Raw genomic sequence first — 25,112 nt, forward strand, 5'->3', positions numbered from 1 at the left:
CTAAGCCGACGCATGGCTTGGTGCGAATGAACCAATGTGTGGCTTCTCATAGAGAAGAACATGGCCGCTTTGCAACTGCTCTGGTCCTGCTGCTGTGAGCTAAGCTGTGGTTTGGGTTAGCATTGTCTCCAAACCTGGCCTCATGGTTTACCACACTTGCCACATTTCCTTAAACCTCTGAGTCAGCAAGTTGGAGTGTGGCTGCTTCCAGAATCTGGAATGACGGAGTTCTTACACATGGAGAACGGGTATTATGTGGCACCTACAACAGCGCCAATTCCACCCACAAAGTGGCCAAGTGGGCGCATGTGGGATTAGGCTGTCTAGTAGGTGAGCAGATCCCAAGTTGTAAGGGGCTTTATATACAGTGGTGCCTCGCAAGACGAAATTAATTCGTTCCGCAAGTTTTCTCTTCTTGCGAGTTTTTCGTCTTGCGAAGCACGGTTTCCCATAGGAATGCATTGAAAATCAATCAATGCGTTCCTATGGAAACCGCCTTCAGACTAGCTCCGGGGACAGTCTGTCCCCCGACCTCTTCTGAAGGCTGGGGGGGGGGGGACAAGGGCTTTTCTTCCCACTGCCAGCCTTCAGAAGGCTGTTCTGAAGGCTGGTGGTGGGAAGAAAAGCCCTTCTCCCCACCTCCCGCCCCGCAAGCTCCGGGGACAGGAGGGCTTTGCTGCCGACCGCCAGCATTTTAAAAGCCCCCGCTGTCCCGGGGCGATTTTAAAATGCTGGCGGGCGGCAGCAAAGCCTCCGCTGTCCCAGGGCAATTTTAAAATGCTGGCGGGCGGCAGTGAAGGCTTCGCTGCCGCCCGCCAGCATTTTAAGATCGCCCGGGACAGCGGAGAAGTCTCTGCTGTCCCGGGAAGGCAGGCGGGGGGAGCAAAGACTTTTGCCACCCGCCGGCCTTCAGAAGAGGTCCAGGACCTCTTCTGAAGGCTGGCGGTGGGCGAAAGTCTTTGCTCCCGACCGCCAGCATTTTAAAAGAGGTCCCCGGAGATTTCCCTATGGGCTTTCGTCTTGCGAAGCAAGCCCATAGGGAAATTCGTCTTGCGAAGCGCCTCCAAAACAGAAAACCCTTTCGTCTAGCGAGTTTTTCGTTTTGCGAGGCGTTCGTCTTGCGAGGCACCACTGTACTAATAGTAACACCCTGAACCTGGCCTGGTAGCAGATCGCTGAGCACTGGTGTTATATGCTGACAAGGCCTCACTCCTCTCAGCAATCGCGCTGCAGCATTCTGCATTAACTGCAAGTGCAATTATGTGTTCACCTCGGCTTTGCTCTGAGCAACAAAAGAAATTCGAGATCGCTATAATAGTTCAAGCTAAGTATCGTCTATCAAGGAAAGCCCTTGTGGTTCCTGCCAAATATCCTCTCCATAGTAGTGACTATTCTGGGAATTTCTGCACAATAATAGATGTGTATAATGAGCCTCTGAATAACTTAAGTACAAAAGCCTAATTAAGTCCCGGAACCTTTCCCATATCTAATGCAAAGAGGCACCTTTAATCAGTTATTAATTTACCCTAGGAAAGTAACAAATGCATACTGTAGCAAGCATCTTCAACCAGTAATTGGGTTAATCCTAAGCATACATTCTCTGGAAATGTATCTCCATCTTTCCCTACAAAGTACAATTCATCACCTGGCTGCAAGCTCTGATTGCCCAGGGACGCCCTCACGACCATCTTGTTACCCTGCAGCAAGGTAAACCTGTGTCCTTTGTCAGTTAATGAGATCCTCCTTTGTGCTACAGATCACACTTGTCTTGAAACTTCCTTCTTGTAAGTGGGCATCTCTCAGTCCACAGAGCTGAGAGGAGCATTTGGGGAGGGCGGGAGGAAGAAGAGAAGGTGCAGTCCCAAAGGGGAGAGGGGCACAGACAGGCTAAGAAATGGTCTGGGCTTCTTGCTCCCCTGTACAGAGCTGTAGCTACAGGAGGCTAGCCAAGTTTTTGGGCCCAGGTGAAGCCTCCAGAGGCGCACTATTGAGGCTCCCAGCCAGTGTGTGTTATGCAAATGCACATGGAGGGTGCCAAACTTGGTCTTTGACCCAGGTGAAATAAAGCCTAGTTTCACCCCTGCCCCTGTCTATGAACACCCTGACAACCAGGTTGAGCTTTCATGCATGCAATCTTATATTCAAAAAGACAAAGGTGCTGTCAAAACAAAAAAAGGGTATTTCAGTATTGACAGACCAGTCATCGTTATTTTAGCTAACAGAATTAGAAATAGATTCAGGTAGGTAGTCGTGTCGGTCTGACGCAGTCGAAATATATAAAAAAAATAAAAAAATTGTCCAGTAGCACCTTAGAGACCAACTAAGTTTGTTCTTGGTATAAGTTTTCGTGTGCATGCACACGTCTTCAGATACACTGAAACAGAAGTCGACTTCTGTTTCAGTGTATCTGAAGAAGTGTGCATGCACACGAAAGCTTATACCAAGAACAAACAGAATTAGAAATAGCAAAGCATGGCTTTTCAGGGACGCAGAATTTCCTCTTCTATTTCAGAGGCAACTTAGCACACTTGATCCCTGGAATAAAAGGCCCCTAGGAAGTTAACAAGAACATAAAATCAAGAAAGTAATGAGATCACCCCCTAAGCTGCCTCTGTATTCCCCCTCACGAGCCATACTTCCCATATTTTCCTACTAAGGAAAAACCATCTTCCGCAGAAACTGCTGCTTGCCTTCTATCACTGTGCCATTGAGAGCGTGCTCACTTATGGCTTATGTGTGTGGTACGGAAGCTGTACTACCCGGGACAGGTTGGGGTTGTGCAGAGTTGTTAAGGCAGCAGAGAGCATTGTTGGCTGCCCACTCTCCACCTTAGAGCAGATTTATACCACAAGGTGCCATAGGAAGGCACTGGACATAGTAAAAGATCCATCGCATCCTGGTCACTGTCTCTTCGAGCTTTTGCCGTCGGGACGGAGATACAGGACGATGAAGACGAGAACGAGCCGTCTTAAGAACAGCTTCTTCTCCAGAGCGATCTCGGCCCTGAATGGGAAGCCCGGACTTTGAAAGTCATCTAATCTCCCTTGCTGTATTATATTGTATTGTTTAATTAGTGTTTTTATGGAGCAGTCAAGTAATTTCGTTGTCCCCGAAGGGGGCAATGACAATAAAGATATTATTATTATTATTATTATTATTATTATTATTATTATTATTAGATAAAAATGCTTCTTCTCCCCCCCCCCTTTTCTTTCTTACAGCACACAATTTGTCTCCGGCATTAAAACACTAACAGCTGTAAGCAAGATGCTCTTGGAACACTCCAGGAAGCCTTCCACGCCCGTTCCGTGCAGCGAGTGCCATCAGTTATGTAACTCGTGGCTACAGAGCAGACCTTGGCAGGCGAGAAAGATCAAAAGTGTAACACAAGTATTACTACAACGTGCCACACATGCAACATCCTCCCCACCCGCCACCAACAAGCCAACAAAAGAGTCACTGTCTGTGAAAGGGACAACTGGGCTTGTAAGCCGGCTAAGCTGTTATCTCTCCCTCTGGAAAGAACTGTGTATCCAGAGTCTTTTCGGAGCACTGGTTTCTGTTATCGCCTGATGGGGAACTTTTTTCCAAAACGTAACAAAAACATAAGAGCCTACATTTCAGAACTGTACAATTTAATAGAAAAAGGAAGCCAAACTACCAGCCCTTTTAATGATAATATTAAGGCCTCTCTCTGTGTGTGTTTTTCCTTCTCTCCAAACACAACATCCCCATTCCTCAAAATGCTGTTTTTTTTTCCCTTGCTCAATTGTAAATATTTGCCTGGCGTCAAGGAGAAGGAAGGGTGGTTATTTTTTCATTTTGTTAATCCCTCGGCCAGCTCAACAATGACTATTATTATTTTTGCTAACAAATGCATTTTACAAAGCAATTCTGCATCAGTACTTCTTAAATGAAACACATTTCTTGATCTGAAGCCATAATTCGTGGACTGGATGCGTATTAAGGCCCAGGAAACATGTGCTGAGGTCCCCATCACAGGTCTAGGGGGACAAGGTGCCACCAGGTTGCACTCAAACTGAGATACAACCAGAACATATTTTCACGGAGTCCCTAAACACAACTGCTGCAATTTGCAAAATCCAGCAATCCTTTCTGGTACTACTATCCCAGGCTAGCTAGATTTGAGAGTTATGTACAACCAACTTCTCAGCTCTGGCTGATGATGGAGTGCTTTTCTCCAACATTTCTGCATAAACCATAGCTCCCTCTCTTCTTTCATTCTGACAATGGAATGGTAGCTTCATTTCCCCTGCCTGGTATTGCACTTGCATGACGGTCCATAAAGCAAGCAGAATGTTAAGTGTTGCTGGGAAACAATGTGTGTCTATGTGGCAAGTCATTACATCGAGGAAGTTAAGTCTTTTAGAAGAATTCAGTGAACATTAATAGGATGCCAGTTTTAACGCTTGAAGAAAAAAATATGTGCATGACAACAAACTGCTTTTACTATTTGAAAAGATCAGTAGCACTACTAGTACATGCCATCTCCTTCTGATTAATCCTCACAACAACCCCAGAAGTCACTGTCTGTCACACAGCCAACAAGGAGAGCGCAAAATATGGTCTGAAGCTCAACATCAAAAAAACGAAGATCATGGCCACTGGTCCCATCACCTCCTGGCAAAAAGAAGGGGAAGAAATGGAGGCAGTGAGAGATTTTACTTTCTTGGGCTCCATGATCACTGCAGATGGTGACAGCAGCCACGAAATTAAAAGATGCCTGCTCCTTGGGAGAAAGGCGATGGCAAACCTAGACAGCATCTTAAAAAGCAGAGACATCACCTTGCCAACAAAGGTCCATATAGTTAAAGCTATGGTTTTCCCAGTAGTGATGTATGGAAGTGAGAGCTGGACCATAAAGAAGGCTGATGGCTTAAGAATTGATGCTTTTGAATTATGGTGCTGGAGGAGACTCTTGAGAGTCCCATGGACTGCAAGAAGATCAAACCTCTCCATTCTTAAGGAAATCAGCCCTGAGTGCTCACTGGAAGGACAGATCCTGAAGCTGAGGCTCCAATACTTTGGCTACCTCATGAGAAGAGAAGACTCCCTGGAAAGATGGAGGACACAAGGAGAAGGGGACAACAGAGGATGAGATGGTTGGACAGTGTTCTTGAAGCTACCAGCATCAGTCTGACCAAACTGCAGGAGACAGTGGGAAACAGGAGTGCCTGGCGTGCTCTGGTCCATGGAGTCACGAAGAGTCGGACACGACTAAACGACTAAACAACAACAACATCAAATCACTTATTTTGTTTCTGAATTCACCACTGTTATGGTTAGGGCGAGGTTAAACTGGGAGCGGGTGTCCCCAATCTGAACCAAGGCCTACAATGAAGTTGCCATGGGGTAGTAGCAAGGGCTTCAGAAATAAAGTGCATGTAATAGCTTGGATGGTTTGCGGTCACCGATCAGAGAGTGGAGGAGTAATCCGGTGGAAGGAGGGGCTGATAAATGAATCTGCTTCCTGAAAGCCACCCTCAAGAGGCAGACTGCCAGTGACCCTTTCCCCCTTTGCAGATTGCACATGAAATCTCAACTGATATGAAATACACACGGAGACTCACTGTTTGTTTTTCTTACAAGTGAAGCTGAGTATTTCCCCCCACCGACCACATCTTGATTTCAATTCGGCAGCGCCACTGAGAGCCAGTTAAAATGCTTCAGAGGCGAGTTTATAAGTTTATTGCAGGTCTTAGAACTTAGACTGGCTTTAGAACTGATGGGATGCAGAGCTCTGATCCAATGCTGGGAGGGGTGGCTAACACCCCAGAGGACAGGATCACACTTCAAAATGACCTTGACAGATTAGAGAACTGGGCAAAAACAAACAAGATGAATTTTAACAGGGAGAAATGTAAAGTATTGCACTTGGGCAAAAAAAATGAGAGGCACAAATACAAGATGGGTGACACCTGGCTTGAGAGCAGTACATGTGAAAAGGATCTAGGAGTCTTGGTTGACCACAAACTTGACATGAGCCAACAGTGTGACGCGGCAGCTAAAAAAGCCAATGCAATTCTGGGCTGCATCAATAGGAGTATAGCATCTAGATCAAGGGAAATAATAGTGCCACTGTATTCTGCTCTGGTCAGACCTCACCTGGAGTAGTGTGTCCAGTTCTGGGCACCACAATTCAAGAAGGACACTGACAAACTGGAACGTGTCCAGAGGAGGGCAACCAAAATGGTCAAAGGCCTGGAAACGATGCCTTATGAGGAACGGCTAAGGGAGCTGGGCATGTTTAGCCTGGAGAAGAGGAGGTTAAGGGGTGATATGATAGCCATGTTCAAATATATAAAAGGATGTCACATAGAGGAGGGAGAAAGGTTGTTTTCTGCTGCTCCAGAGAAGCGGACACGGAGCAATGGATCCAAACTACAAGAAAGAAGAATCCACCTAAACATTAGGAAGAACTTCCTGACAGTAAGAGCTGTTCGGCAGTGGAATTTGCTGCCAAGGAGTGTGTTGGAGTCTCCTTCTTTGGAGGTCTTTAAGCAGAGGCTTGACAACCATATGTCAGGAGTGCTCTGATGGTGTTTCCTGCTTGGCAGGGGGTTGGACTCGATGGCCCTTGTGGTCTCTTCCAACTCTATGATTCTATGATTCTATGTACCTTCGCCTAATATAACACAGAAACTTGGGGCAAGTTAAATCCAAACCATACTTTGGGGCATCAAAAATGCATCGCTGCTAAAACATCCCGGGAGCATAATCTCCCTGTGATAGCCATGCTTAGGCAGGATACAACCATTTTTGCTATCAACTCTAATACCTCTGGTGTGCAATGAACTCCTTATTTAGTAAGAGGCACAGCATGAAGCTGAAGATTACTTTTTCTGAGCTGCTGCGTGAGGTACTAGAGACGTAATTCAGCATGTTCTTCAACATGAGAAAACTTTCAAGAATTTATTAAAAGGCACATTTCTAAAACTTTGCTCACTGTTTGTTTCTGTAGGATGAATTTATCCCTGGAGTTAACGATTGAAGTATAAGCAATACAGATGTTCTACTTGCCAAAATGTAAATAAGTTAATTTGCAATTAATTAAAATCATACGAAGCTCTACTTATATTGTCAATTTTTACCTCCAAAATGTCCCTAAACATGTGGAGAATAAAAGGCACAGATGAATAGTTGTAAGTGCTGAGCTTTGATAAGGGGTACCCCAATTTGAATCCTTGCTCCCTTGAGGAAGGACTATAAGCTCAGAGGTGGAGCACACGCATTGCTTGCATCAGGTATCAGTTTAATCCAGTAATCTTCAGTAGCAGGTGATGAGAAAGACCTCTCTCTGCCTGAGTACCCAGAGTGGACAATACTGGGCTAGATGGACCAGTGGTCTGGCCTAATACAGTCATACCTCGGGTTAAATGTGCTTTAGGTTGAATGTTTTCAAGTTACGCTCCACGGCGACCTGGAAGTAATGGAGTGTGTTACTTCTGGGTTTCGCCGCTCGCACATGCGCAGACGCTCAAAATGACATCACGCACATGTGCGGAAGCAGCAAAATGCGACCCGCGCACGCGCAGACGTACAGTCACGTCTTACGTTCTACTCAGGATGTGAACAGGGCTCCGGAACGGATTCCGTTCGCATCCAGAGGTACCACTGTACAAGGCAGAAACCCACGGTAGCCATGTAACTCAGGGGCTAGCCAGTGTAACTTTACAGGATTGTTGTGAGGATACAAATAGCTCACACATACACCGTTCTGAGCTTCTTGAAGGAAGGGTAAGATACACAACGAATAAATAAAATAAAAAGAAAATACGTATTTCCTCCAGTAGTTCTTTTACTCAGAATGCAATCTAATAACAGCACCTACAGCAGTAACCAGATTTGTAAAGGCAAATGTCTGTACAGTGGTGCCTCGCAAGACGAAAAGAATCCGTTCTGTGATTCTCTTCATCTAGCGGTTTTTTTCGTCTTGCGAAGCAAGCCCATTGAAGGATTAGCGAATTAGCACTATTAGCGGCTTTTAGCGGCTTATCTGCTGATCGGATCAGCTGATAAGCGGCTTAGCGGCTTAGAAAAAGGGGGGAAAGGGGGAAAAAACCAGCAGGAACTCGCAAGACATTGTCGTCTTGCGTTGCAAGTCCATAGGAGATTCGTTTTGCAAAGCACCTCCAAAACGGAAAACTCTTTCGTCTAGCGAGTTTTTCGTCTTGCGAGGCATTCGTCTTGCGGGGCACCACTGTACAGGGGTACCTCGGGTTAAGTACTTAATTCGTTCTAGAGGTCCATACTTAACATGAAACTGTTCTTAACCTGAAGCGCCACTTTAGCTAATGGGGCCTCCTGCTGCTGCCGCTGCGCCACCGGAGCACAATTTCTGTTCTCATCCTGAAGCAAAGTTCTTAACCTGAAGCACTATTTCTGGGTTAGCGGAGTCTGTTACCTGAAGCGTATGTAACCGGAAGCGTATGTAATCCGAGGTACCACTGTACACAGCAAACCATTAAGAAGTGAATTGCTTGGACAGCAAGCTGAATGACTCTCCAGGACTCTCCACATTCAAAGCGAATTGATATATGCAAGTGCAGGTCTTTTGAACTAGTGACCAGGCTCAGGAAGCCAACGCTTAAGGAAGGGCTTGGCATAAAGTCCTACACGGGTCCCTATAACGCACAGTTTGTCTCAAAGGGGTGGTAAGAAAACTACCATTGCCCTTCCTGAAGGCTTCTGGTAACAGCAGCAGCTTTTGAAGGGGAGATTAATAAGTACATGCCTTTTATTCAGATTTTTAATTGTATTAATATAAATGTAAATTAGTTCTGAGATGCACCAGTATGAGTAATAACAGCACGAACAAGGGCATTAAGAGGAATTTTGTAAGTGCAGCAACACAATGCTAAAAAATGGGGGTGGGGGAGGGCTGCTGCCATACAATAACCTTAAGGACATCATTGCATCCATTTCCATTGACACTGATGATCTGGTGTGGCGAAAGGAGCTCAAAAGAACTCCAACATCCTTATTTGGGCTGCACTGAATAGTGTTGTCTAGGCAACTCCATCACATTCTATGGCAAGTTTATGCTCCAAAGCCACAAAAGAATTCCATTTGTATAATTCCATAGTTTCACCCAGATGTATGTTTTCCAGACTTTTGATAACTAGGACATGGGTTGGGGGAAGAGACAGAGGAGGCTGGATGAAAACAGAAGGCACACTTTGTGGTTTCTTACAAAACGTACATATATTTATCATGTTCTTAATCAACTTCCATAAGAATGTGTAGGTGTCTATCTAATATGTGAAGATAATGACATTAACTTTTGGCATCCACTCCTCCCCTTTCCTCGCTGGTCAATGCTCATTAAGAGAATCACACTCTCTGGGCAATGGAAATGCTTCTAAGATTCATGATATACTGCAGGCTGTATCAGAAATCCCAACAAATCCTTTTTCCCTCCTGCGTGTAAATATCATTATCCATATATTGGCAGGCAAAAGGGGAAACTGATGCTACAAATACCCTCCCTGCTGCATGGGGCAAAGTGTGGCAGATGTCTGCAGCATGCTGGGTTAATTTTCAAAGCACATTTCAGCTCCTCTTGGGATATACTAGGGTGCCGGGATACGTGTTCTGGGAATCAGTGGCCAAGACAGCAACTTTAACCAACCGTATATGTTCCAAACATTGAAGAGGCTACTTCTGATTTTGTTCAGAAAACTGGAAAACTGTAGGCTACAGTCCAATTCCACATGCCTACTTTATTCTCAAGCCTAGAATGCATCCTGTGCACAGGTCATGATTTGTCATAAGCAAAAACGACAGCAACAAATGCCACTGCAAAGCTTCCTAAAGTGAGTTGAATTGCACTACAAAAAAAAACTGCACACGACAAACAGTTCAAACGATCTGCTAGAGGCAAGCCAGGGGTGGAGGGAGGGAGGACAAATAAATCGAGGCTCATGTGGAGTGGCTGCATGAACACCTTTCCTGTCTTACCTATACTAGAACAGCAAGGTGTGGGGAGATTGGAGAAAAGATGAGATAAAGTGCTCCGACCTTTTGTTGGTGTGAAATTTCAGCGATTTCAGGAATTGTGCTGTTTGTTCTTGCTGTGCCTTGGATGAAGTGAAGGGCCTTGGATTCTGGCTTTGCAAAGAGACCTGGATCATTTTAGTAGTGTCACCACACTCATTCTAAGGTTATTTCCCTAGGCCAGAAAGGAACAGCAGTGGGGAATTTCTACTTGCATGAAACAGCAAGAAGAACAGAGCTATCACTAGTAGATAGGTAGCCGTGTTGGTCTGCCATAGTCAAAATAAAAAAATTCCTTCCAGTAGCACCTTAAAGACCAACTAAGTTAGTTCTTGGTATGAGCTTTCGTGTGCATGCACACTTCTTCAGATACACATCTGTGTATCTGAAGAAGTGTGCATGCACACGAAAGCTCATACCAAGAACTAACTTAGTTGGTCTTTAAGGTGCTACTGGAAGGAATAGAGCTATCACTGCCACAGATAGGTAGCTGCCAAGGGCTATAACAAAAGAGAGGTTGCACAACTACAATGAAGCACTGTTTTGAATTGGACAGTGTAGTGGTTGGGAGTTACTCGTGCGTAATCCTGCTCCGTTTGAGCGTCGGATTGCCTGGTTAAACTCTCCAGACTGAGCGGCCCATCTTAGCGTGGCTGCCCTTAGTCACTCGTAGAATCTGTCTGTGGGTGTTTCTTAAAGCGTTGCCAACATAAGAGTTGTTTGACGCCCAATCGTTTCCGCCTCTCACTGCGCGGGAGTCTCCTGCGCAGGGTGGGCGTGGGCAGCGGGGTGCTTGGGCTCCCCTCACTAACTTCCAACGAAGAGTCCTGGAGCCCCTGCACCTCCCTGTCCCGTTGCTCTCCCTGATCCCTGGTGTTACACTCATTCTCTTCCCCTTTCCCAGCTGAGTCTCCCCCTAGCGCTGGGACCTTCTTCTGCAGAATCAGAGACCCTCTCCTTCTCCCGTGCCTCTGATGGCAGTTCCCTGACACACAACTACAATGAAGCACTGTTTTGAATTGGACAGGTTTCTCTGCATCTAGCAGTCATATCAAGGTTGAGCCATAGATTGCACTCCAAGTTTAGCCAGATAGAGCTGAGGAAAACACAGGAACACAAATGCATTAGAAAGCCTTTTGTAGATCCTTCTGTCCAGAAGAACCCAAGAACTGGCTTGGAAGGGCAAGTCTAGTCCAGCCCCTCGGAGTACTTCACTTTAACAGTTAAAAGGCATTCTGAAATTTGTGATGCTAAGTGCCAACTAGATGTCTTAAGTCACACAGCCAACAAGGAAAGCAATATTTTTATCTCCAACATATTATCCATAGTTCTAGTTACAAGGAGGTAGCCGTGTTGGTCTGCCGTAGTCGAAACGAAATAAAAAAATTCCTTCCCGTAGCACCTTAGAGACCAACTAAGGTTGTTATTGCTATGAGCTTTCGTGTGCAAGCACACTTCTTCAGATACCTTCTTCGTGTGCACGCACACGAAAGCTCATAGCAATAACAACCTTAGTTGGTCTCTAAGGTGCTACTGGAAGGAATTTTTTTATATTATCCATACAAATTCTAATCCACCCTTCCTTTATGAAGAATTCATGAAATTGTATAATTCACACTGGGCAACAATTTTTTACTTTTTGAATGTTGTCTAGATTTCTACAACTGATTTAGGGTATTTTTGCACTGCTGAATCAGGAAATGGCATCCGTTTCTCTCCATCAGGTCAGGTTTACTGTAAACTGAATGGTGGGCATTGATAAAGGTACGTATATGTAAATTGCATGTTGCTTCACCATTTTTCAAACTTCAGGGCTTGAACTTCCATTTCTTGGAACTCCTGGAATGCTCAGCGGCAGGGAGGTCTCTCTTCAGAGTCCAACAGTAGTCAGCCATCATGACTGCATCCCAGCGACCCTGATACCTGGTCTCTATCTCTTTCATGTCCTGATGGAATCTCTCCCCCTGTTCGCCACTCATTGAACCCAGGTTCTCAAGAAACCGGTCCATATGTGAAAATAGGTAGCGCATCTTGACGCTCATGTTGCAGCCCAGGTTTCTGAAAGCAGTCAGCATGTTGTTGACAAGTTTTGTGTAGTTTCTGGCCTTATTGTTGCCAATAAAGTTCTTCACTACCAGAACAAATGCCTTCCACGCTTCCAGTTCCACTTTGTTCATTGAGTTTCTGAACTCTGGATCTCTGATGAGCTGACGGATCTGAGGACCGTCAAAGATGCCAGCTTTCAACTTCTCCATGGTCAATCCTGGAAAAGCCTGGCACAAGTAAGGGAAGCAGTCACCATCCTTGTCCAGAGCCTTGGTGAACTGCTTGATTAAGCCGAGCTTGATGTGCAGCGGTGGGAAGAGTAGTCTGTCTCTGTCCACCAGAGGGTCATTGATGACGTTCCTTTCTTTGCAAGGCACCAATTCCTCCTGCACAGGCCAGTCCTTCTTCGTGTAATGCTGAGCACGGTCCCTACTATCCCTCATGCACAGAAAACATGGGTACTTGGTGAAGCCAGACTGTTGTCCCAACAAAAAGTTCACCATCTTCAGGTCGACACAAATAAACCACTTATGCTGATCATAACCAATTTTCTCCAGCACATACTTCACCGCTTCATAGTTCTCCTTCACTGTAGTCGAGTGAGCCAGGGGTATAGAGGCAAACTGGTTGCCGTTGTGTAGCAGAACACATTTCAGTGATCGCTTGCTGCTGTCAATGAACAGTCTCCAATCTTTGGGTTCGTACTGTGGCACTCCAAGCTTGAGCAGAAGCTGCGCAATATCTGCACAGTACACCAAGTCCTTCTCTTCCGAGAAAAAACGGAGGTACTCTTGATGCCTGTTGCGGAAGAAGCTGATGAGAGCACTGTCAGAGAGGAGGTTTTTTCCCTTCGATCTGGAAGCCAACAGTTCGGCAGAGTCCTTTGACAAGCTGAGGTCGCGAACTAGATCATTCAACTCCTTTTGGGAAAATGGATGTGGAGCATCATCTTCAAGAACCACTTCTTCTTCATGTCCTTCAACACTGGAGGCATCTTCGTCACTAATGTCAGGAAGTTCTCCGAAGACAGGCACTGGAATTTCATCACAATGAGCTACAGGACGATGTGCTGATTGAAGATCAGGATACTTTGTGGGGCGGCTGCCCCATTAACTTAGTTTTGATCCCCCAACTTTATGCTTTGCCACACCAATTTATGGAAGATTTCAAGGTTTTATGACTTCAAACTGATTCCTTTTCGACATAATCACCCAGAACTATCAGACCTGAATACTTCTTGTCATTAAAATAATCATTTTCAATCAAAACAATTATTCGACATGGCCTTTTACCCCCACCAACTTCTTCTAAAATGCTCCACACAAGCGTACATGTGAACAAAAACGTAAAAAAACAACATGTGGCCATAGCTCAAAAACTTGACCTGATTGAGCAAAACCAATGTGATTTTTGGATTCAGCACATCAGATTCGTCCTAAATCAACTGAAAAAACGCAGACAACAAATTTGTTGTTGACCAGTGTCATCAATCTATAGAAAATTACAACTTAGTTCAACCAATGGCTGAAGAAGACACCCTAAATGCAGCAAATGTTCAGTTTAGGGAAAAAGGAGGTGGTAGTTCCATAATCTTATATACATGGTTGTCCGGAAGGCAAAATGAATATTAAAAACTGCCTATGTAAAATTTTGCGGATATGTAGATATACACAGAATCAGCCACTTACTTGATCAATTTCCGTCAACTTGGGGAAGGCGCCAGGCCATTCTATAGCCACTTTCACGATATCTGCGGGAGGCGGCATTTTTAGTTGTCACTGTTCTTCAAAGCTAGTGAAACTGAGCACTAAATGCCGCAGAGTGTCTCTGTTTCATTCGCAGCTGGAGGAAGAGAAAGAAGAGAGAGTACTGTTTGAAACAGATTCGAACACAAATACATCTATTTGCATCATTTGGCAGGTACACAAAAGGTGTGTATGTTTCCGAAAGATTACACATATCCACACACTAAAAGTTTGAAATTATTCAGTACTATATTGCACAGCATGCAACTAGACAATCTGCTCAAAAGATGGCTGAAGCACTAAAATGTACTGTGAACAGCAGCCATGCACTAGATAGGTTGTTTTTTTAAAAAAAAACACACATAGAAATTATCTGAACTATATTGCTAGAGAAAGGCTGAAAAAAAGATTGAGCATTGCATTCCAGAGTTTTGGAGAACCAAAATAACCTGTTAGATACTCTAGTCCATCACCTTTCAAGAAGCATTACCCATGAAGTTATGACCAGAAAACATTTCCCCTTTAATTATGGCAATGATCCTTTGTATGTTCACAAATAGATCATTGCACTATAGCAACCAGGATGTCAGGAGGAAGGCAAAATGGAACAGCACTAGACAATGCAGCAACATCACATGCAGAGAGAAACGCGTTCAACTCATTATATATATAAAGCACTTCTGATTTGGAATATATGGGACTCATCCTTTCACGACCTATGCCTTCATGATCTAAAATAGCTTCATATAGTTACACTGCCATGCAAACCAACTGATACTGTGGGCAGGACGTTTAAGGGCCAGTACCCTAGTCATAACTGGACAACATACAAGCTCCACTTAGAACTGGGGCAATATTCCATTAAAAACCAGTTTCTAGTCATAAAGATGGGAGCTTGAAAGAAAAGAATAGTGAGTGTGAAAAATAAGATATTTAGATGTCCCTGCTGTAGGACTTGTAATTTAAAAGTATGAATCATGAACTTCAGTTCAGATACCAATTTATGAGATGCTAGGACTTTTTCACTGTAATGGCATAAAGGCAAAGGAGTAACTGAAAGATAGCTTGGGAAATAATGAACCAAGCACAACTATCAGAGGCTCCAGACTTTGAAGACTGTGGGGCACAAAGGGAGGGGCACCAATAAAATCATACATAGAATCATTTTTCCAAAGCCTTAGTCTTGGTCATACAAGCCAGACCTACTTACCAGACCTGATAGGTCAACCACTACCTGCCTGACTCCATCAAGGGCTCTGTTATCCACCATGTTCATATAACACAATATATGTGCTTGGTCACACATGCCAAAGCACTATGAACTCCAAAGGAGGGCTGTCATGATTCCAGAGTCCAGCAATGACCACCAGGGCAGTGAATCAGAGGTGGTAGTGTTACCATCTAAGGAACCAGACTACAAGTCATAGAATCATAGAATCATAGAGTTGGAAGAGACCACAAGGGCCATCGAGTCCAACCCCCTGCCAAGCAGGAAACACCATCAGAGCACTCCTGACATATGGTTGTCAAGCCTCTGCTTAAAGACCTCCAAAGTAGGAGACTCCACCACACTCCTTGGCAGCAAATTCCACTGTCAAACAGCTCTTCCTGTCAGGAAGTTCTTCCTAATGTTTAGGTGGAATCTTCTTTCTTGTAGTTTGGATCCATTGCTCCGTGTCTGCTTCTCTGGAGCAGCAGAAAACAACCTTTCTCCCTCCTCTATGTGACATCCTTTTATATATTTGAACATGGCTATCATATCACCCCATAACCTCTTCTTCTCCAGGCTAAACATGCCCAGCTCCCTTAGCCATTCCTCATAAGGCATCGTTTCCAGGCCTTTGACCATTTTGGTTGCCCTCCTCTGGACACGTTCCAGTTTGTCAGTGTCCTTCTTGAATTGTGGTGCCCAGAACTGGACACAGTACTCCAGGTGAGGTCTGACCTATCTCCAAGCCTGATGCAAGAGAGTGGGAGCCCACTGAACCAGAGCTCACAGCACCAGGGTCTGCACAAAGGCACCTTCTCCTGAACCTGAGGATCCAAACACCTTTCACACTGCCTCTCCAGTCCCACAGTGTAAAGTGCATCAGGTCAGAGCATAAGGCCATAGGATGGCTTTTTAAGAGACACCAATTCTCCACATTGTTTTGTGGGGGCAAGGGAGAGGTGGACTGGAGGTTGGGATCTTAGTTCACGTCCTACTCTTGTTGGACAAAGTGACTCATTGGGAGCTCTCCATGGTACTGAGATGACCAGCCTCTCTGGCGCCTTGGATCAGTGGGACCACAACAAGACTAAGGAAGCTACTCTTCCTAACAAGTAACTCACTCCCCCTGCCCACTCCTTTCCTCCTCCTTGTCCCCACTGTCATTGCTCAAAGGAAAAGCACTCTTCACATACAAGTTGTTACCAAATCATAAACTGGAAGTGAAAATAAGGCTGCAGTCCTAAGCATGCTTACTTGCTGTCAAAATCAACAGAACTTACTTCAGAGAAAATATGTTTAGGATGGGGGCAATGATGTGAAATACACCCTTATTTCACTTTCAAGTCTAAAATGTGGGACAAAGCTTCTGTCTGCTCCCACCCCCTCCATTTTTTATTTTGTTTTCTGATGCTGCCACTGGTGGGGGGGACACCCTCTGGCATTGCCTCCTCCTATGCATTTAAGCTAAAGGTAAAGGGACCCCTGACCATTAGGTCCAGTCGTGGCCGACTCTGGGGCTGCGGTGCTCATCTCTCTTTATTGGCCAAGGGAGCCAGTGTACAGCTTCCGGGTCATGTGGCCAGCATGACTAAGCCGCTTCTGGCGAACCAGAGCAGCGTACAGAAACGGCGTTTACCTTCCCGCCAGAGCAGTACCTATTTATCTACTTGCACTTTGACGTGCTTTCGAACTGCTAGGTGGGCAGGAGCAGGGACTGGGCAACAGGAGCTCACCCCGTTGTGGGGATTCGAACCGCCAGCCTTCTGATCGGCAAGTCCTAGGCTCTGTGGTTTAACTCACAGTGCCACCCGCGTCCCTATGCATTTAGGATGGCATATAAACTAGAACTGAGTCTTTTCTCAGACCTTAAATCAACTTGTTTGAGTTCTAATATTCACACAACAGTCATCTTTTCTTCCTTCCTTTCCACCATAAAGAATCCATACCATTAGGAGTGTGGAGGGGTAGGGATGATATAAAGAGTTACTGTTATGTAGTGTAGTTTCCCCCTGGGCCAACAGGGGGATACTGTATATAGTTTTCACTCAGGTCTGTAGATAGTTTTCACTCAGGTCCGCGGCAGTTATTTTAGGCGGGAACTCTGGGCTGTGGTGGTTACAATGTTGACAGCCGGCTGCCTATAAATACAGGCCGGCTGAGCTGTTCTGAGCCAGTTCTATTTCAGCTTACCACAATAAAGAGCTACTTGGAGAAATCGCTGTGCCGGCTGCTATGTCAACCCACGACTTAACACTGGCGACGAAGGTGGGATGGATGGACATCAGAGCACAGCCAGATGCGGCCAGCCTCTGAACTGAGCTGAATCACTGAGCTGAATCACAGAGCGAAATCACTGAGCGAAATCACTGGGCAGCAGAACCCATTCAGAGCTGACTGTTCTGGCTAGAGCACTGTGTTCCATCCATCGCCCTTCACGCCGGCATCGGAATCATGGCTTCACTTGTGCCTCTACCACCGTTTGCGCCAGCCTCTGAATCATGGGACTCCTACCTCGCTCGGTTCGACTGCTACCTCCAAGCCAACGAGCTGACAGCAGTATCAAAGGATCGGAAGCGGGGCCTATTCCTCAGCCTCTGTGGGCCTGAAGTGTTTGAGACGGCCCGAGCGTTGGTTGCGCCTGAAGCAGTCCAGGCAACACCATGGGACACGATCCAAGAGAAGCTCCGCAACCACTACGCACCAAAGCCGTCCAAGATTGCTGCCCGCCATGCGTTCTACCACCGGAACCAGGCAGAGGGGGAGTCAATCAACAACTACACCACCGCCCTGCGACAGGCTGCAATGCACTGTGAGTTCCGAGACTTAGACGATGCCCTGATGGATCGAATCGTCTGCGGGGTCCGGGACATCCATCTGCAACGGCGCCTCCTAGCCAAGCCAGACCTCACGCTACAGAAAGCCATTGAGGAGGCTGTGGCCTCAGAAGCTGCTGAACGCTCCGCCCAGGAGATCCGCAAGTCCAGCAGCCCGCGTCTTGCTAGGGAGCCAGTTCCGGTGCATCATGAAGAGGCCAGCAGTGAGGAGGCATCCTCCAGTGAAGACGATGATGTGCACCAGACAAAGCGGGAGCGCAGGAAGTTCCAACAGAAGTCCAAGGGCCAACCGGAATGTGCTGGCTGCGGAGGCAACCATTCCCGTGCCAAGTGTCAATTCAGAGACGCCATCTGTAGGAAGTGTTCCAGAAGGGGCCACATCGCTAAGGTCTGCCGATCGGCTCCGTCTGACACCCCCCCTTCATCGACTCGCAAGTCCAAGTCTTCACTCCAGTCTGCCAAGGAAAGTTGTTTCGCTCTCACCAACTGCCGCTGCCCGTCTGGAACCACGATTGGCCAAACCGACTCGACTACGCGACGCAAGCTGAACGTCACGGTGCTCATTGAAGGAGCTCCATGTGACATGGAGATCGACACCGGGTCTGCCCTGTCCATCGTGTCATGGAGCACCATCAAAAGACTGGTACCCAGAGTGTCCAAAAGGCAACTCGACTCTCACCGCGTACACCTGAGAGACTACCAGGGAAACGACATTCCCGTGGTAGGCGTTGGCCGGTTCCGGATCGCCTTCAAGGATTTTTCGGGCCTGCTCCGGTTGGTGGTGGTCGAAGGTCAGCGGCCAAGCCTTCTAGGGCTAGACTGGTTTGATGCCCTCGGCCTGGAAGTCACCGGCATCAACTGCATCTCTAACGCAGAGACTGAGGGTCTGGTCAAAGACTTTGCCGAGGTTTTTGACGGCACCTTGGGCCAATATACAGGTACGCCCATCTCCTTTAGCCTTGATCCACAAGTCGCCCCCATCAAGCTAAAGCCACGCCGGGTTCCCTTTGCTCTCAAGGCTAAGGTGGACGAACAACTGGACAAACTGATCGCCCAAGGAGTTTTGGAGCCGGTTGACCACGCAAAGTGGGAAACCCCCATCGTCACGCCTGTCAAGCCAGATGGGTCGGTGAGAATCTGCGCTGACTACAAGTGCACGATCAACAAGGCACTTCAGCAGCATGCTTATCCGGTTCCTGTTGTCCAACACCTGCTGCATTCCCTGGGTGAGGGTAAGGTCTTCGCTAAGCTGGACCTTGCCCAAGCCTATCAACAACTGCCAGTCGATGATGCCACTGCTGAAGCCCAGACGATCGTCACCCACCGGGGGGCATTCCGTTGCCGCCGGTTGCAGTTCGGGGTGAGTGTGGCTCCTGGCATCTTCCAAAGCCTTATGGAGCGTCTCCTGCAAGGGCTTCCGGGCGTGGTACCATATTTTGATGACGTCTTGGTGTCTGCAGACTCACACCAGCAGCTGTTCGAGCGCCTCCGTGCCGTACTGACCAGGTTCCAGGAGGCCGGGCTCAAGGTAAAGAGGGAGAAGTGCCAGATCGCCGTTCCACAGGTAGAGTTCCTGGGCTATCTTATCGATGCCTCCGGTCTTCATCCAACCACATCCAAGATCCGCGCTATCCAGCAGGCCCCCACCCCAAAGAACAAAACGGAGTTGCAGGCATTCCTGGGGCTGCTGAACTTTTATAACATGTTCCTGCCCCACAAAGCCACAGTGGCTGAGCCTCTTCACCGAGTCCTTAGCACTAAGACGCCTTGGGCCTGGGGTCATCGGGAGACGGCGGCCTTCAACGCGGTCAAGGCTCTCCTTTCTTCAGACAGTGTGCTGGTACAGTACAGTGAATCCAGGCCGCTGGTCCTTGCCTGCGACGCCTCACCTTTTGGCATCGGTGCTGTCCTTAGTCACCGTTTTCCAGATGGAAGAGAAGCACCGCTCGCCTACTTTTCCAGGACACTATCTCCGACGGAACGGAATTACAGCCAGCTCGACAAGGAGGCATTGGCACTTGTGGCTGGAGTGAAGAGGTTCCATGAATACCTCTATGGCAGGACTTTTGACCTCATCACTGACCACAAGCCACTCCTGGGCCTCCTCGCCGGTGATCGTCCAACTCCACCGGTCCTCTCACCACGCATGCTGCGATGGACTGTTTTCCTGGCTGCCTACCACTACCGGCTCATCCATCGCCCGGGAAAATCGATGGGCCATGCCGACGCCCTCAGCCGTTGCCCTCTTCCAGCATTTGTGGAAGACCCGGCTCCAGCTTCATCGCTCCTTCTGATTGAGGATCTTCCGGCAGCGCCTGTATCGGCTGCCACTGTGGCCTCCGCATCTGCCCAGGATCGCACCATCAGCCGGGTGCTCAACTGGGTGTGGAGGGGGTGGCCACAAGGGCCTTTTGCATCGGAGTTCCAGCCCTTCGCAACCAGACAACATGAACTCTCAGCTCATCGCGGCTGCCTGCTGTGGGGAGACCGCGTCGTGATTCCCCAGGGACTCCGTCAGCGCGTCCTGGAGGCTCTGCACGTTGGCCACCCGGGAATTGTCAAAATGAAGGCGTTGGCTCGGTGTTACGTCTGGTGGCCTAATATGGACGATGCCATCACTGCCTGGGTGTCCGCCTGTCAAGCGTGCCAGGAGTCGAGGCCTGCACCACCGGCAGCTAAGGGACACACCTGGGAGACGCCAAAGACACCCTGGTCGAGGGTGCACATCGATCTGGCTGGTCCCTTTCACGGCCGGACCTTTATGGTAGTGGTGGACGCCTATTCCAAATGGCTGGAGGTCGCCCTGATGCCCTCCACCACTACCGAAGCTGTCATCCGGGTGCTGCGAGGCCTGTTTGCAACGCATGGGTGTCCTGATGTCCTTGTCTCTGACAACGGACCGCAGTTCACGTCAGGCACGTTTGAGCGGTATCTTTTGGGACTGGGCATCCGCCATGCCCTAACGGCACCCTTTCATCCATCCAGCAACGGGCAAGCGGAAAGAATGGTGCGCTCGACAAAAGAGGCACTGGCGCGCCTGGACCGGGGAGACTGGCATGAGCGGGTCGCCGAATACTTGTTCGTGCAACACATCACCCCTCATGCGGCCACAGGGAGGAGTCCTGCTGAACTGCTTATGGGCCGCCGCCTCAGGTCACCGCTCGACCGGCTACACCCAGACTTTGCCGTGGCTGAACCCCCAGGCTGTGCCAATGCACCACGGTCATTTGTCCCAGGAAACCAGGTCTTTGCCCGGAACTATGTGGGGGACATCCCTTGGGTGCCAGCCACAGTAGTGGGAGTCACTGGACCTCGCTCGTACCAGGTGGCACTCGAAGACGGACGCTTGTGGCGACGGCACATAGACCAGCTTAGGCGCAGGGTTGGGGACTTGGACACTACCGAGGTGCCCCCAACTGCGCTTGCGGCTCCAGAAGAGACACGTACAGATGGCGAGGCCCCACCTACACCTTCCTCGCAAACTGCCAGCGTGGAGCCGAACCAAGCCGTTTCAGAACAGACTCAGACCACTCCACTTGCGGAGGCTCCACCCACAGCAGCGGATCCAGGGGAGTTGGTTCCAACGCCACCTAGGGTCGCACCACAGCCTCAGCGAGAACTGTGTGGCCCTCCGGACTTGGCTACCAGTCCCCGGCGGTCTGGCAGAGTTTCCAAGCGCCCAACGTATTTAAAGGACTATGTTGTTGGACAGGTATCACTGTTGGTCTAAGTATGGGAAATGTAACCGATATGCTTTTGTGCCTAATTGAACCATTACGCGTAGTGCTGTATATAAGGAAACCATTACGATTGTAACTAACGCCTTATCTCGGTGGGGAGGGGTGTTATGTAGTGTAGTTTCCCCCTGGGCCAACAGGGGGATACTGTATATAGTTTTCACTCAGGTCTGTAGATAGTTTTCACTCAGGTCCGCGGCAGTTATTTTAGGCGGGAACTCTGGGCTGTGGTGGTTACAATGTTGACAGCCAGCTGCCTATAAATACAGGCCGGCTGAGCTGTTCTGAGCCAGTTCTATTTCAGCTTACCACAATAAAGAGCTACTTGGAGAAATCGCTGTGCCGGCTGCTATGTCAACCCACGACTTAACAGTTACCATCCACATCCCCGTCTCACACTCTCCTCCGCATTTCTCTTATGAATACAGACGAGAATAGAATTGTGTTCACACCCTGCTGGCTTCCTCTGCGGGAATCAGAGTAAAAAAAAGGAGGCATGTGTCTGAGCAACATACACTCCTCCCCAGTTAGGCATAAAGACAATTACATCAGCATGGGGGTCTTTACAGAGCTAAGAATTTAGGTGTCTTTCCCCCCCTTTCGGTAAACATGGACCTCATTTTCAAAACCAATAGCCACAGTCCTGCTTAGTTTAAATTTTAAAAGATTGGAGAAGGTAAAAAGTCTGACATATTAAGCATGTGTCATTCTGACAGCTAACCAAGATATGCAGCATTTGTGATTTTGGATGAGGCTTAGGCAACTGCAGAAGAATGCATTACACATCATCCCAAAGTTTGGCAAAAATTAGAAATGTAGATGCCAGGAGCAGTTTTTAAAACCAAAATAAATTACACCATTAAAGTACAAGCTCTGGGACTTAATGATAGTCAGTACATTGTGTATTCCTTCAGAAAAGTACGGTAATATCAAGCACACTGCAGCTTTTTGTGAGGGCCGGGATATCCTACTGCGCTGCAGTAATTAAGTCATAAGCTGAAAGGGTTGGGAACATCCCTGGTGCAAGTCATTAATAGGAAATGCATTAGTTCTCAATCTGCCTACAAGGCTCTGGGAGATTTAATTCAATACCTGAGCTGTTATAGGCAAGCGTTGTTAACATATAATTTTTTAGAGTGTCAGGTTTTGAGCTGGAGGGGCAGTTTACCTGTATACTTCCCCGAATTTTGTTTTTGTTATAATATTCTTCTGTCTGTAAATAAAAGTTTACAGTGTGCATGCAGGGAGTGTGTAGTTTGCCTCTGAGTGGATGTGTTGCCAAGGATACACATGACCCAAGGCTATTTTGAGATATTTCCTCTGTTAGCTGCCCATATGTTAGTATGCAAGGACTGGGATCAGGGTTCCATCAAAAACATCTTTAACTATAAATCCCAAGACCACCTGTAGTAGACAAGCTGTCAGATTTGTCTGAATAGGCACCCGCAGCTGAGTTAAAATGTGACCAATTACTTGATTACAGCCAGACCTAACAGTACTATCACCATGCAAGACATATGGTAAGGGGGGGGGGGACACTAAGAAGTGGATACCAAAACACATGCTTGGACAAAAGCAGTGTTCGAAATTAGCCAGGCACCAGGCGCATTTTGCACCTGGCTTTTGACCACTTGCAACCAAGTGGCTCCTGACATCTTCATCTGGGCATCGTTGGATCAGGACTGTTTTCACACACTAATATCCCACCCTGGAGAATCCTATCATAGAATCATAGAGTTGGAAGAGACCACAAGGGCCATCGAGTCCAACCCCCTGCCAAGCAGGAAACACCATCAGAGCACTCCTGACATATGGTTGTCAAGCCTCTGCTTAAAGACCTCCAAAGCAGGAGACTCCACCACACTCCTTGGCAGCAAATTCCACTGCCAAACAGCTCTTACTGTCAGGAAGTTCTTCCTAATGTTTAGGTGGAATCTTCTGTCTTGTAGTTTGGATCCATTGCTCCGTGTCCGCTTCTCTGGAGCAGCAGAAAACAACCTTTCTCCCTCCTCTATGTGACATCCTCTTATATATTTGAACATGGCTATCATATCACCCCTTAACCTCCTCTTCTCCAGGCTAAACATGCCCAGTTCCCTTAGCCGGACATCATAAGGCATCGTTTCCAGGCCTTTGACCATTTTGGTTGCCCTCCTCTGGACACGTTCCAGTTTGTCAGTGTCCTTCTTGAACTGTGGTGCCCAGAACTGGACACACATATATATATCAGTTATATTTTATCTGCACAATCAGAATGAATTTCTGGAATCAAATTGCTTTTTCTGTGCAGCCTGAGCAGGAGCAGCCACCATTAAGAAAAAGAGGTCAGAATAGGCCCATATATACCTGTATGTGGATTGTCCCTGGATCAAGTGACTTGTCTTCTTTAAGTTCTCAGATCTCTTAACCCAGATTGAGGTTGTCATGTGAACTAACCAGATGTTTAATTGAGACTCAATCACAGTCAGTCCAAGGTTTGAAAAATAAGACTTTAGAGAAGTCTTGCCCAAAATGGCAACTAGGCATTCTGCTTTGCAGACTACAACCTTGGTTTAAGGAGCCGTTTGGCGCCTAGTTTATTGATGCGGCAGCTAAAAAAGCCAACGCAATTCTGGGCTGCATCAATAGGAGTATAGCATCTAGATCAAGGGAAGTAATAGTGCCACTGTATTCTGCTCTGGTCAGACCTCACCTGGAGTACTGTGTCCAGTTCTGGGCACCACAGTTCAAGAAGGACACTGACAAACTGGAACGTGTCCAGAGGAGGGCAACCAAAATGGTCAAAGGCCTGGAAACGATGCCTTATGAGGAACGGCTAAGGGAGCTGGGCATGTTTAGCCTGGAGAAGAGGAGGTTAAGGGGTGATATGATAGCCATGTTCAAATATATAAAAGGATGTCACATAGAGGAGGGAGAAAGGTTGTTTTCTGCTGCTCCAGAGAAGCGGACACGGAGCAATGGATCCAAACTACAAGAAAGAAGATTCCACCTAAACATTAGGAAGACCTTCCTGACAGTAAGAGCTGTTCGACAGTGGAATTTGCTGCCAAGGAGTGTGGTGGAGTCTCCTCCTTTGGAGGTTTTTAAGCAGAGGCTTGACAACCATATGTCAGGAGTGCTCTGGTGGTGTTTCCTGCTTGGCAGGGGGTTGGACTCGATGGCCCTTGTGGTCTCTTCCAACTCTATGATTCTATGATCTGTTTCTAACACTGGACAAAAGTGGGTTCTGGGTCTGAAACACTTAAAGACAACTGCCTTTAAAGAAGGTAAGAGCAGCCCTGGTGAATGAGGGAAGCATTCAGCTCTTACAGTGGGCAGATACCTATGGGAAGCTCACAAGAAGGGCATTAAGATAGCCACCCCCTGGCAATACTCTGAGGGATGTTGCCTCTCATCCCAGAAGAAGTACGCAGCAATCATGACTAGCACTCACACTGACTTTTAGCACACTGGGATTTTTACAAGTGGGCCTAGTCTTGTGAAATGGTCTGCCACTTCCTCCATACCCCCCTTTCACTTTGAG

General features: G+C 47.4%; 1 protein-coding gene across 5 annotated transcripts in view; it reads right to left on the minus strand.

Annotated features, from left to right (window-relative positions):
- The window catches only part of ELMO1 (engulfment and cell motility 1), a 335,641-nt gene that overhangs the window by 253,395 nt on the left and 57,134 nt on the right, over nt 1-25,112 (minus strand). For all 5 annotated transcript variants that reach the window (XM_083468793.1, XM_083468798.1, XM_083468796.1 and 2 more), the window contains exon 2: nt 13,752-13,905. In XM_083468793.1, coding sequence (XP_083324919.1) covers nt 13,752-13,829 — 78 coding nt within the window. In that variant the 5' untranslated portion in view covers nt 13,830-13,905. The remainder of the gene's footprint in view (nt 1-13,751; nt 13,906-25,112) is intronic.

Source organism: Podarcis liolepis, assembly GCF_965112155.1.
Source record: "Podarcis liolepis genome assembly, chromosome: 12".
NCBI classification, from domain to species: domain Eukaryota; kingdom Metazoa; phylum Chordata; class Lepidosauria; order Squamata; family Lacertidae; genus Podarcis; species Podarcis liolepis.